This window comes from Pseudophryne corroboree, chromosome 1 (genome assembly GCF_028390025.1).
Source record: "Pseudophryne corroboree isolate aPseCor3 chromosome 1, aPseCor3.hap2, whole genome shotgun sequence".
Lineage (NCBI taxonomy): Eukaryota > Metazoa > Chordata > Amphibia > Anura > Myobatrachidae > Pseudophryne > Pseudophryne corroboree.
The window spans coordinates 453,761,848-453,774,402 of record NC_086444.1 but is presented as its reverse complement, the minus strand read 5'-3'; the positions used below and the strand labels follow the sequence as shown (position 1 = coordinate 453,774,402).

At 46.8% G+C, this 12,555-nt stretch overlaps 1 protein-coding gene across 1 annotated transcript in view; it reads left to right on the top strand.

The window, feature by feature from the left end:
* Window positions 1-4,623: 4,623 nt before the first annotated feature.
* Window positions 4,624-12,555, top strand: part of EMC9 (ER membrane protein complex subunit 9) — a 49,971-nt gene continuing 42,039 nt past the window's right edge. The window contains exons 1-2 of the mRNA XM_063913640.1: window positions 4,624-5,108; window positions 8,428-8,623. Coding sequence (XP_063769710.1) covers window positions 4,972-5,108; window positions 8,428-8,623 — 333 coding nt within the window. The 5' untranslated portion in view covers window positions 4,624-4,971. The remainder of the gene's footprint in view (window positions 5,109-8,427; window positions 8,624-12,555) is intronic.

The window sequence follows — 12,555 nt, the reverse complement described above, 5'->3', positions numbered from 1 at the left end:
ATGCAGAAATAGGTGAAAGCAGTTGTTGGAGTGAAGTGGAAAGTTCTTGAAGATTAGTTGTGTTAATATTTCTGCGGGTTTGAGGAGGATTGGAGGACTTCAGCAACACAGAGTTTGAATTAATGGAGGAGAGCATGCGGGTGATAAGGTTGTGATCTGAGAGGGGGAAAGGAGTGGTAGTGAGTTCAGAGACGGAGCATAGTCTGGTGAATACTAGATCAAGGCAGTGGCCCTCCTGATGAGTAGAGGAGTCAGTGCATTGGGAGAGGCCAAGAGAGGAGGTTAGAGGGAGTAGTTTGGAGGCGTGAGCAGCAGATTTTGGACAATCAATAGCAACATTGAAATCAGCCATGATAATGGTGGAGATGTCAGAGGATAGGAAGTGAGGGAGCCAGGCAGAAAAATCTTCCAGAAATTGTTTAGGATGCCCAGGTGGCCGATAGCTGCAACATGCAGAGAGAAAGGAGAGTAAACCCTAATGGAATGTACTTCAAATGATGTAAATGTGAGTGATGGAACCTGTGGCAGAACAGTGTATGCGAAAGATTGGGAAAGTAAAAGTCCAACTCCTCCTCCTTTATGGTTACCAAGCCTGGGGGTGTGTGTAAAGTAGAGACTACAATGTGCCAGTGATGCAGGGGAGGCTGTGTCAGATTGTGTGAGCCAGGTTTCTGTTATAGCCAGCAGATTGAAGTTGTTAGATATGAATAGGTCATGTTTCGGTCCCGACCAAATTGGCTCTTGAAGTTTCCTTCCCGTTTAATTGGCATAAACACAAACTTAAATACCTAGGTATCTATTTAACCCACCGGCATCACCAACTCTTTCAGGTTAACTTCCCCTGTGTTCTAGACCAGGTCAAATCAGACCTGCTCTCGTGGTCTTCTTTATTTATATCATGGATAGGTCAAATTAATTCGGTGAAGATGAACGTGCTCCCTAAACTCCTTTATCTCTTCCAAACACTCCCTATCTTGGCTTCCTGTGTACAATGGTGTAACCCTGGGGCACGGAAGGTCTGGACTGATATTGAGGCTGCTGAACTGCAGCTTTCTTCTGTTTCCTCCTTTCTGTGGATCCCAAGGTCCAATCGGCCCAAAACCACAGTCTCCCACCCGATCATATCCCGCTCCTTATCTGTCTGGTACTCTGCAAACAAAAAATACAGCCTAGCCTCCACTTCATCTCCGATTGTGCCTATTCTACATAACCCTTCTTTTCCTCCAGGTATGCACAATGCATCATTCCTCCTGTGGAGAAACAGGGGCATACTGTTTCTTAATGACATCTCCGCCATCCCCAATTCTCTCAAATTCAGGAGGATATATCTATTCCCACTAAACATTTTTTTCAGTTCCTCCAAATTAGACATTTTCACTCTACTATACACCCAATTATTACCAAACGACCCCTGACTGCTTTTGAGGCATTGCGCCTTAGACGTTCTTCCACTAGAGGCCTGATATCTTTTATATACGCATTACTTACTGACGACCCTTCCCCCCACCCTAATCCGTACGAGGCGGCCTGGGACACCGACCTTCACACTACCCTAGCTGAGGATGAGTGGACGGAGATTTGGGTCAATGCTGCCTCTAGTTCCATTTGCGTTAAGATTAAAGGGAACACATACAAATTACTTTACAGATGGTACTACGTCCCCTCAAGACTTTTCAAAATTTACCCTGGCTCTTCCGATAGGTGTTGGAGGGGCTGCGATAGCGAAGGCTCCTTCACACAAATATGGTGGTCTTGCCCTAAAATAATTACTTTATGGAAGGATGTCATCGCCTACATAACGACTTTATTACAATTGCCTATTCTGTACGACCCTAAGTTTTTTAAGTTTTCTCTTTTGCCGCTCTATGTCCCAACTTTATCCAGGCAAAAAAAACAATTAATGCGTCATATGGTCTCTGCAACCACCTGCCAAATTGCAATGGACTGGAAATGTGCTGATGCTCCTTCCATTCATTCTATATTAGCTCGTATTTGGTATGTGTACCACATGGAATATATGACTAGCATTATTAATAACTCCTCCAAAAAATGTAACTCTGTATGGTCCCCATGGATCTCCCTCCAAAGAGTTGTCTCCCCATTCGCTTTCTGATTTGTCATCTTTTTTTTTGGTTTCATCAGATATTATCTCACTCTTTCACCGAGAGTCCACCCTTTCTATCTTTTCCCTTCTCTGTTCCTCTTCTATTGGCCTCTTCTTTCGCCTCTCTCAACCACCACTTCGTTTTAACTCTATCCTCTTCCTGTCTCTTCTCTCTTTTCTTTCTCTTTCCTTTTCTACTTAAATTGTTAAAATGGATCATGTTCATTATGCCGTCTCCGTTGTTTTTTCAGATTTTATGCACTTGTTTTTATGTTTCTTGCATTTGACAGTTGTATTATAGTATTGTGTTCTGATCCCTCTAATAAACAAATTCTTTAAAAAAAAAAAAGAAGGGGGGGCTCTACCTGGCGTAATGTGTGTTAGTGACGCTACTGTGCAGGGTAATTTGAATAATGGAGTCTACTGTGCAGCGTAATATGAATTGGGATTTTGTGGCCACGCCCCTTCCCCATGAAGCCATGCCCCTATACGTTTGGCCCAATTTTGAATATGGAGGAGGGAGGGGGTTGGCGCTGATGCTGTTTCTTGCACACAGCGCTAAAATGTCTAGCTACGGCACTGGTGTTAATTTAGTTATCCAAAATTATTTGTTTTAATATAACAAGCTCTGGATAAGAAGATAACTTCAGCCTGGTGTGTGAAGTGCAGGGTCACTGCAGAGAATTTGCACTTGGTGGGAGGAGGTATGCTGGAGGGTCTGTAATCAATAACATAACAAAGTGATGCGTTGAACTCGACTAATTTTACAAATATAAATAATGTAGCAATAAATAATTCAGAGGTCTACGTTTCCACCATCTATGGTTGCTGTGGGTCAGACCTTTTTTTTTTTTTTTTTTGCTTCATTTTTCTCTTAATGATTGCAGACAGTGCTGCAGTTGCTGTGCAAGGCAAGAAGGCTGTTAACCAGCCCAGCAGCCCTACGCCGTACCCGGCTTACACACACATATTATAATACAGTACACCCAGTATATGTGTCCCCCACCCCCGACTCACATAAACCAGGGAGTGTTCCTGTCGGTACGTGTGGAGTGGACCACCGGTCCACCACCACACTGACATTACAGACTGAGCTCAGCAGTCAGTCCGCAGCCCAGCCATGCCCCCTGCTCCAACTCTTTAATCTACATTATACCTGCAAGGCAACGATAGTGCAACCTAGAATAGCATTCTACCATTGATGGTATCCATGCCAATAGCCATCCCTACACACATACATTGCACAGCGAGCATATGCGCCCGGTCCTATCATGACAGGCGTCCTGCCTGTCAGATGTCGCACCCCATTGGCTAACCTCACCCTAATAAGGCGTATCCAGACACTCCGCCAATCAGAGCTAAAATTTATAGCGTTGCCGAGTCTTTTAGCCAATCAGCGAGTTGCGTGGGCGGAGCTGTTATGCCGGTGAAGAAGTGAGCTGGAAGCTGACAGGTCAGTTTCAGTCGTTGCTAATTCTCATTGGGGATAATATTGCCGGTAACGGCATTACCGAGCTATGCACAGACAGACGCTTCCGTATAGCGCAGTAGCAGCACTGGTGTGCGTGCTGGCTATAGAGAGTGGTTTGGGAATATCCCTATGAAGGCAGATGTGAGCCCAGTTGCCCTTGCAGCATGTGTGGCTCACCGTGTACTGCAGACAGACACACTATATACTACATACATGCAGAGCCGCTACATGACAGGCACATTACACTATACCAGAGGCGTAACTAGGGTTTTCGGAGCCCAGGGCAAGATGAAGAGTGGCGCGCGCCCCCCCCCCAAACAAAAAAAAATAAAAAAACACCAAAAGAAGTGTGTGCGCGCACCGAAAAATGGGTGTGGCCACACACCAGAAGGGATGTGGCCACTGAAAACGGGGCGTACCAGCATGACTATCACCTACCCCCTGTGTCGCCTCTCAGCACACTATCACTTACCCCTTGTGTCGTCTCAGCACACCTTCATTCAATTTTTGAACAGTACGCATGCAGAGTCCCCTTTTTACACAGTGCCAAATACACAATTGCCCCACAGTGCCAGATACACAGTGCCAGATACAGCGCCCCACAGTGCCAGATACATATTGCCCCACAGCACCAGATACAATGCCCCACAGCTCCAGATACAATGTCCCACAGTGTCAGATCCACAGTGACAGATACAGCGCCCCACAGTGCCAGTTACATGCCCCACAGTGCCAGATACATGCCCCACAGTGCCAGATACATTGCCCCACAGTGCCAGTTACAATGCCCCACAGTGCCAGATACATGCCCCACAGTGCCAGTTACATTGCCCCACAGTGCCAGTTACATGCCCCACAGTGCCAGATACATGCCCCACAGTGCCAGTTACATGCCCCACAGTGCCAGTTACATTGCCCCACAGTGCCAGTTACATGACCCCCCCCAGTCACTCACCGCTTCCTTCCCGTTCCCGTGGCTGTGCTATGTGAGGGGAGGAGAGCGCAGCGCAGTGCCTCTCCTGCCCCATACCGCTCCAGGTCTCCGGCGGCGGCTATGTGGCGCCGGTTCGCTAGCCAATCAGAGCTTGCGGACCGGCAGCCAATCAGGTTCTGGCTCTGATTGGCTAACGCAGCTGGAGACCGGACAGACGCAGCGGTGCTGGCAGCGGCGGTGAGGACATTGAGGGGAGGGAGAGACGCTGCGCTCTCCTCCCCTCACATAACGGAGTGACGGGGGCGAGTGGGGCATGATGCCCTGGCTGCCGCCGGCGCCCCCCTCTGCTAGGCCTGCCAAGGCGCCCAGGCACGTGCCCCACTCGCCCTACCCTAGTTACGCCTCTGCACTATACACAGTATTTCTCTATAATATAGTTTGTGTGTGTATGATGAGCCCTATATGAAGCGGTTTGCGGTCAAGATGCCGGCTGTCGGGATCCCGGCAGTGGAAATACTGTCGCCGGAATCCCGACACCAGTTGGAATCCCGATGCTGGAAATCTGAAAGGGGCAGGAGACCGACACCGGAATCCCAACCGTGAGTACAGCTGGTGGGTTAGGTTTAGGGCGTATGGGGCATTAGGTCGTCCACACTAAGGTCAACAGTCATTAGGTCAACCACTATCGGTCGACATGGTCACTAGGTCGACATGGAAAAAGGTCGACATGATTTTATTTAAAAAAAAATTGGTGTCGTTTTCTTCGTAAAGGTACGGGGAACCCCAATTAGTGCACCGTTACCCCTAGCATGGCTAGTGAGCTTCAGGCAAGGTGCCTCGCTCCGCACAGGTTACTATTTCCAATCGTAGTCCACGTGGATCGTAAAGTATGAAAAAGTTAAAAAAAATATTATTTTTTAAAAAGTCACGTCGACCTTTTTCCATGTCGACCAATAGTGGTCGACCTAATGACTGTCAACCTCAGTGTTGTCGACCTAATGACCGTCTCCCGGTTTAGGTGCTACATGGGAGGTTGGGTTAGGCTATCAGGCTACAGGGGAGGGAGGTTTAGGCACCTGTAGGCAGTGGTTAGGGTCAGGCACTAAGGGAGGAGGTTAGGGTTAGGCTGCGGGAACAAAGGGCTAGGAAGAGGGGGAAATAGCCTCTACTCACCCCTGTCGGGATTTCATACATCAGGATCCCGGCGTCGCTATTATGAACGCTGGGATCCCGTGTAATGGCTTTACATACCGATTGTGAGCAGAATGGGCCTGATTCAGGTTCAGTCAGACCTGCGCCCATCAAGGCAAAGTACCGATTATTGGTACTTTGCGCATGTGCAGGACCTGTTGTGCACGTGAGCAAATGGGTCCTGCGATATAGGACACAGAGTATCAGCAGACTGTCAGTGATTGACAGTCTGATGCCATTTGGGAGCGGGGAGGAGGTGGCGATGACCTCCGTTTAGAGGGTGAGAAGAGGTCACTGCGACGGACGGCTTGCGCCACACAATGGGGTATGTAGGCCGCCCAGTGCTTAAAGTGGTCCTAGAGAGGTGGTGGAACTCCCCCCCCCCCCCCTCCCCCCTCCCCCCGACGCCCATGCAATAAAGGGGCATGGTCTCAAAAAGAAAGGGGCGTGGTCACACAATAGTAATTATGATCACAGTAGTAGCACCCCTAATACACATAATGCCGACAGTAGTAGCACCCCATAATACACATAATGCCCACAGCAGTAGCGTCCCTTTTACAATGCCCACAGTAGTAATGCTCCTTATGCAATGTCCACTGTGCTGGTAGTGCCCACAGTGGTAGTGCCCCTTATATAGAGCCCATAGTAGTGGTGCCCCTTTTGCAATGCCCTCAGTAGTAGTGCCCCATATGTCCCCAGGAGTGATGCCCCTTATGAAGTGAACCCTTTACAATGCCCTCATTAGTAGTGCCCCCATTAGTAATGCCCTTAATAGTAATGCCCCTGTGTAGTATTGCCCCCAGTAGTAATGTCGCCTGTAGTAATGCCCCCAATCGTTTAGCCCCCTGTAGTTTAGCCCCATGTAGTAATGTGCCCCAGTAGTAATGCCCCTGTACTTAGGCCCCCAGTAGTAATGCGCCCCTGTAGTTTTGCCCCCAGTAGTAATGCGCCCCTGTAGTTATGCCCCCAGCAGTAATGCCCCTGTAGTAATGCGCCCCAGTAGTTATGCCCCATGTAGTTTGCCCCCAGTAGTTTGCCCCAAGTAAAAATGCCCCCTTGTAGTTTAGCCCCCCTGTAGTTTAGCCCCCAGTAGTAGTCACACATGTTTAAAAAAACAAACAAAAACACCATACTTACTAAGCCCCGCTCCCGCGTACGACCGCTGTGATGCTGCTGGCGTCCGGCTTCCCAGCACTATGAGAGAGACGTCTCTCTCAGAGCGCGCACTGACAGAGCCGTGAGCCGGAGCTCAGTAGTGAGCTCCTGCCGCCGCCTTCCGCTATGCAGGGAGAGCCGGGCGCCGCTATTAACACAATCTCAGCGGGCGCCCGGCATCTCCCTGCAGCGCTGCACACATCGGGTGAGGTGAGCCGGAACTGCGTTTCGTCTCCAAGTGGAACTGACGAACGCAGTTCCGCTCCGTTACGGCTCACTTTAACCCCTGAAGCCGCCTGATGGTGACTGAGTGATCCGATGCTGCATCCTAGGACGCAGCGTGGATCACTACTGTAGCAGGAAGTGTCTGCTTGGAATAGAGCCCTCCTACAGCGCTATTGCTGAACTTCAACCACATCTGAATCAGGCCGTAATAATGCAGATTAATTTGCTGTAGGAGTTGTAGTTTGCACTTTGCAGCTCGTTGATAATTGGGCCCAGTTATTACTGCGATCTGGGAGTGATATTCGTGCCCAAAATCGCATTGGTGGATGCACGTACATCATGCCTGCAAGGTGTTCAGAGTGACAGCGGGACTATCCGCGGTCCCCCTGACCACATATGTGCGGCAGCCATTGCTGGGGAGGGTTCTGGGGGAATCCTGTCTTTGCTATGTGTGCCAAATTTAGCCTATAGGCTGCAACGGGCTTCACATGGCGTCAGCTGCGGGGGCCAGTCTTCGGAAAGCTTTGCATTCCAGAGCTTGGTAAATCTGGCAGCACTGCATCTGTGTGGCTAATTACCACGGCTAATTGGATACCGCATGTTGCCTAAACAATTATTTAGCAGGAAAATACTCTGGTTATGTGATTTAATACATGGCTGTTGCTTTATGGGATCATAGTGCATTATTTAAGTTTACTATGGGCCTAATTCATATTTATATGCAATGCCAATGTTCACGCAACTGGGCAATTATCAGTAGACTGCGCATGCACAGTGAGTGCACTGCTCACACACTAAGATACCTTTGTGATGCTGCTTGAATTTAAAAGCAGAGTGATTGACAGGAAGGCACTGTTTGGGGGAAGTAACAGGTAATGGTGGCGAAAACGCAGACGTGTCGCGGGCACTTGCAGGGCGTGTATCTGCCTTCAGCTGCGATCATGTACACAGAAATCTTAGTGCAATCAGTGCTACTGCCGCGACCAGTCTGTAGGATCATAGGCTCACTTGGCGAGCCAATGCATTGATGCGTGAGTTGCTGAGGACTTTTTGATGGCTCTGGTGGGTGTCTGTAATCTTTTCTGGGCGGCAGCTTCACTTGCAATGATTAGCAAGTCCGTATCCTGAAAAATCGCAGCTGCGTAGGCATGTGCGTACATACATGATGATTCCCATGGTCCTATAACAATGGGATTCCAATAGCCTAATAGCACTGAGTAGCGTTATGTGCTCTTTAATCAGGTGTGTTTGGGTTGTGTGTGTGTGTGTGTGTGACTAGATGCATATATGAAACAATCATTTATTAAGCTTGGTAGTCAATATCATGTTTACCATGTTTTTTAGGAAAATGTGTGAAGTTGAGCTCAACACACGTTTGTATGTAAAGATGATTTTACATGCGGCACGCTATCCACAATGTACAGTGAGTGGGGTACTTCTGGGACGCAGGACAGCGGACTGCCTTACGTTGTGTGACTGTGTCCCTATCTGTCACCTACACCTGCCGCTTGCGCTCAGTCTAGAAGTGGCTCTAACACAGGTACATCTTCTTATTTATTTAATTCCATAGCTCTTTCTCTCGTCACCATTCTCTCTCATTTTCTTTGCACCATGCCTTCATGAATGTTTCCTGTGTGTATAGTGTGTCTTTATATATTTCTCCTTTACTGTCCCTTCCTTTTGATAAAGCCTACAGATTTACCCTATGTTAAACACTATAAAAGGTTAAGAGACACAGTACGCAATTGGCGCACGAGGTACCGTAAGGGTACGCCCTTAGCGTAGCGGACGCTGTATCGGGAGCGAGCCGCTCGAGCGACACAAACGTTCGCGAGAATACGCTGTTGGTATCAAGCACACCATAGGCTGCCGATTACCGTAATGATACGCTACCAGCGTAGTGGACGCTCGAGACCACGAGGAGATCACAAGCGGCGCTGACGCTCACAGAATTAAACCTTAATAACTATACCTTAAAGAATGTACTTATACTGTAAACCTTTATGCAGTGATAATGTGTAGATGCAACGCAATGTATATGAGCGACTGTGACGCTCAGAGAACCCTTAGAAATATAATAAACACTCAAATACCGGTCTAAGGTTCTAACACCTTTAAGAGAGAGAATGAACGTTCAATTGCAAAAGAATATACAGTACAGTTTATACACTACCAGGCTGACATAAATATCTAACAGAATTACTACACGTTAAAATACAATAGCAACACAATTACATTTAAAGGGGAAGGAGAGAGAGAATGGCTCACAACAAATAGGAGGTAAAATGGCTGCAGAGAACTTACGCACAAGGGGAAACAATCGCATGCGCCTTCCTGGATATCCAGCTCCCGATTATCAGTGATGAGAACCGTTGAGAAGAGTAGAATGGGAGCTGGCCCAGGTCGGCTTGTCTTTATATACACTTACACACAGTACAGTACAATGGTCCCTATATTCTTATTGTTCATTGGACACAGGAATCCGTCTCCGCATTATAACAAAAGGTCATAGGTTGGTTCATACAGGTGGGCTGTGACTATTTCAAACTGCTCAAGTGGGAGGGAAACTCAGGTTTCCCGCCGCATGGGTAATAAACTGCAAATATAGTAAATGTCCATAAACTTCTTATAGTCATAACTATACGCACGAGTGATTAATCCGTTTCTAACCAACACCGGAATATTGCTAATTATATACCCTTCCGATGGATACTAAACACCACTGTGTAACCCCTGTCTGACCCTTCGTATCAAACAAAGAGGGATCTCTTTGTCTCTGAACATGCTACATTAACTAAACTTTCAGATTCTATCAACAGGACCATAATCTACAAAATACATTATATGACTAAAATATGTAACGATTGAGTCGCCCGCTAGACGCGCACAAACTCTACCGTAAATGCGCATACCGTGCGTGCGCCTGCGAGTGCACGCGACTGCGAGTATACGCACGCACGGGAGAGCTCATGCCCGTGCAGCGGGCACACGCATGAGGTGCATATATGGCAATGTGCAGCGTGATATTTTTCTGACTTTGACAGTCCACCCTTTGGCAGTCACCAATAACTGCCACTTCCTAAAACAGTTCAAAAAGAGAAAAATATATGTCATGTATAATACATTTCTATGATTGGGTAAGGGAGAAGAGAAGAAGGTGGGAAAAAGGTATGACCTAGTGAGATAGTAGAAGCATGTATGTATGAGTCCATGTTTGAGGGGTCATGTATCATCGTGCCGTACGTGTTTTAAATCAAGCTTCGAGGTATTGCGAAGTATACATTTGAATTCCTTCTTATCCCGTGGTACGGGTCTGTGGATGGGCTGTCAAACTTTACCGAGCTCTTTTCGGCTTTTGGTTGCAACAAAATGGGGGAGCACATTTTAGTTGATGATACATGAATGGGGGGATATGTGAGTGCTGATATCTGTGCCTATATTCCCTATCGACTATGTGTGTCATTACCTGAAGGTTGTAGAGATGAAGATAAGGAGCAATTATGGTAAATGCAGTCATAAACTATGTGAGTTTAATATACATTTGTTGATTGAAGTCTTGTCTGGTGTCTTGTCTTGATGTACATGTTGACTGTAGTCTCCCGATGCTTTTGCTATAATTGCTTGAGCAAACAGCTTTCTCAATGTCCATAGACTTACAAAAGTGTTGGGCTATCGTAAAATTTTAAAATCGCTAGTGATATTGGGGGTCTATGGCATTGTCCATCAATGGTCTGTGTAAAAGGTTGTCAAATTCTTCTTCCAAGCAGATGTCTTTGTACCTTGGAGGAAAACAAAGGAGAAACGGGTGAAAGAAACGGACCGTGGAATCACATTTTCATCACAACATTGTCTCAATGGTTGGGTCGTAAATCAAATCAGTCGTTGTTATTACAGTATCTTCACTTCTTAAACTCATCACTCGGGCGCTACGTTTACACTTTGTTAAAACCCGGACGCATCTAAATATCAGACCGACCAATATGATGACACCCAGAATACACAAAAGAAATTTGCCTACATCCATGATAATACCTTGGGCCCATTCTCCTAAACCAGAGAACCAATTTCGTGGGTTCAGCCATGACACCCAACCGGTCAGCTCATTACCCACGGCAGTAAGGGTGAGGTTGTGTTTCCTTCGGAACTCCCATTTTAATTGCAAAATGTCATCCATCTTTTGGTCTATGACCTCGGCTGGGTCCTCAGTGCTGTTTGTAATGTACGTGCAGCACTTTATTCCATACTGAGTCACTAGGGTAACACAATACCCGCCTGTCACAGCCGTGAGATAATTGAGAATCATCCTATGCTGAACCAGTTCTGTTTTGTAGGCTTGTAACTCTCTCCCAGTATACCTGAATGTGTCATCATACATTTCAGTGATATTGTCTAATAAATTTGCAAGCGCAGATATATATTTATAATTTATCACTCCTCTGGCGGTACGAGTGATATCTAACGCGATTAGGAATTGAATCCCGGTGGATTCATGGATCAGGTCAGAAGCCGGATGCTCTGTTCTTTCTATCAGGTGCCGTTTAACGATGTGCTCGTAATGAGTGTGAGTATAAGGAGCTGGGGCACTGCGGTGAATATCTTTCATTTTGGTATGTGATACAGTCATTACCTCAGGCAATACTTTTCCAATATAACACAATCCCTCTGAGTTTGGGGCAAGCCACTTATACGCCTTTCTCCCGCATATGAAATATGCATCATCGGGGAGAACATATGGGACTGAATATGTTAGAACCATGTTACACATCTTCCATGTGAACCCTCCTAACCCTAATTCTCCCATCTGTCTAGTACACGTATCCGGTTGTATGATATGTGCACAGTATCCTGGTGATACTTCTCCAACTCTTATGGTCCTACTTCCTAGGGTATACCTATATCGGAAATATTTTCCACTATCGGCTATGTGGCGTATAAGCTCTGTATCTGTAGGCATTCTATCGGCTCTATATGAAAAGGTCATGGTTTTGTTATTCCATGACACTTCCCAATTTCCCGGCTTTCGGGGATTGGAAATGTTAAAACACACTAAGGACCTATCCACATGGTATTGGTGGAGCTTCAAACTAGGAGGACTAGAGATGTTAAACCTCTTGTCCACCGGCCTCCCACCACTTAACTCAAGTACCTCCCCTATCGTTAAAGGAAATGGTACTAGTCCTGACTTGCTGTGACCTTGAGGTACTTGAGAGCATACCCAGCAGTCTGTTTGGTTTAACACCTTACCCACTAATGAGTGATAGTCACCCAATGGATGCCGGTCCATGTTAATGTTAAAACTGGACTGACATTTCTTGATGCACCCATCCTCAACTAAGTTATCACAATGCCTACAGATGCAATTTTCTTCAGCTAACAATCCTTCACAGTTCCTTCTATGGTCAATGCTACCAGATCGTTTTCTGATACTCGCCTTTGCTTGGTGATTATGTTGTTCTTGGAAATCTACGCCTC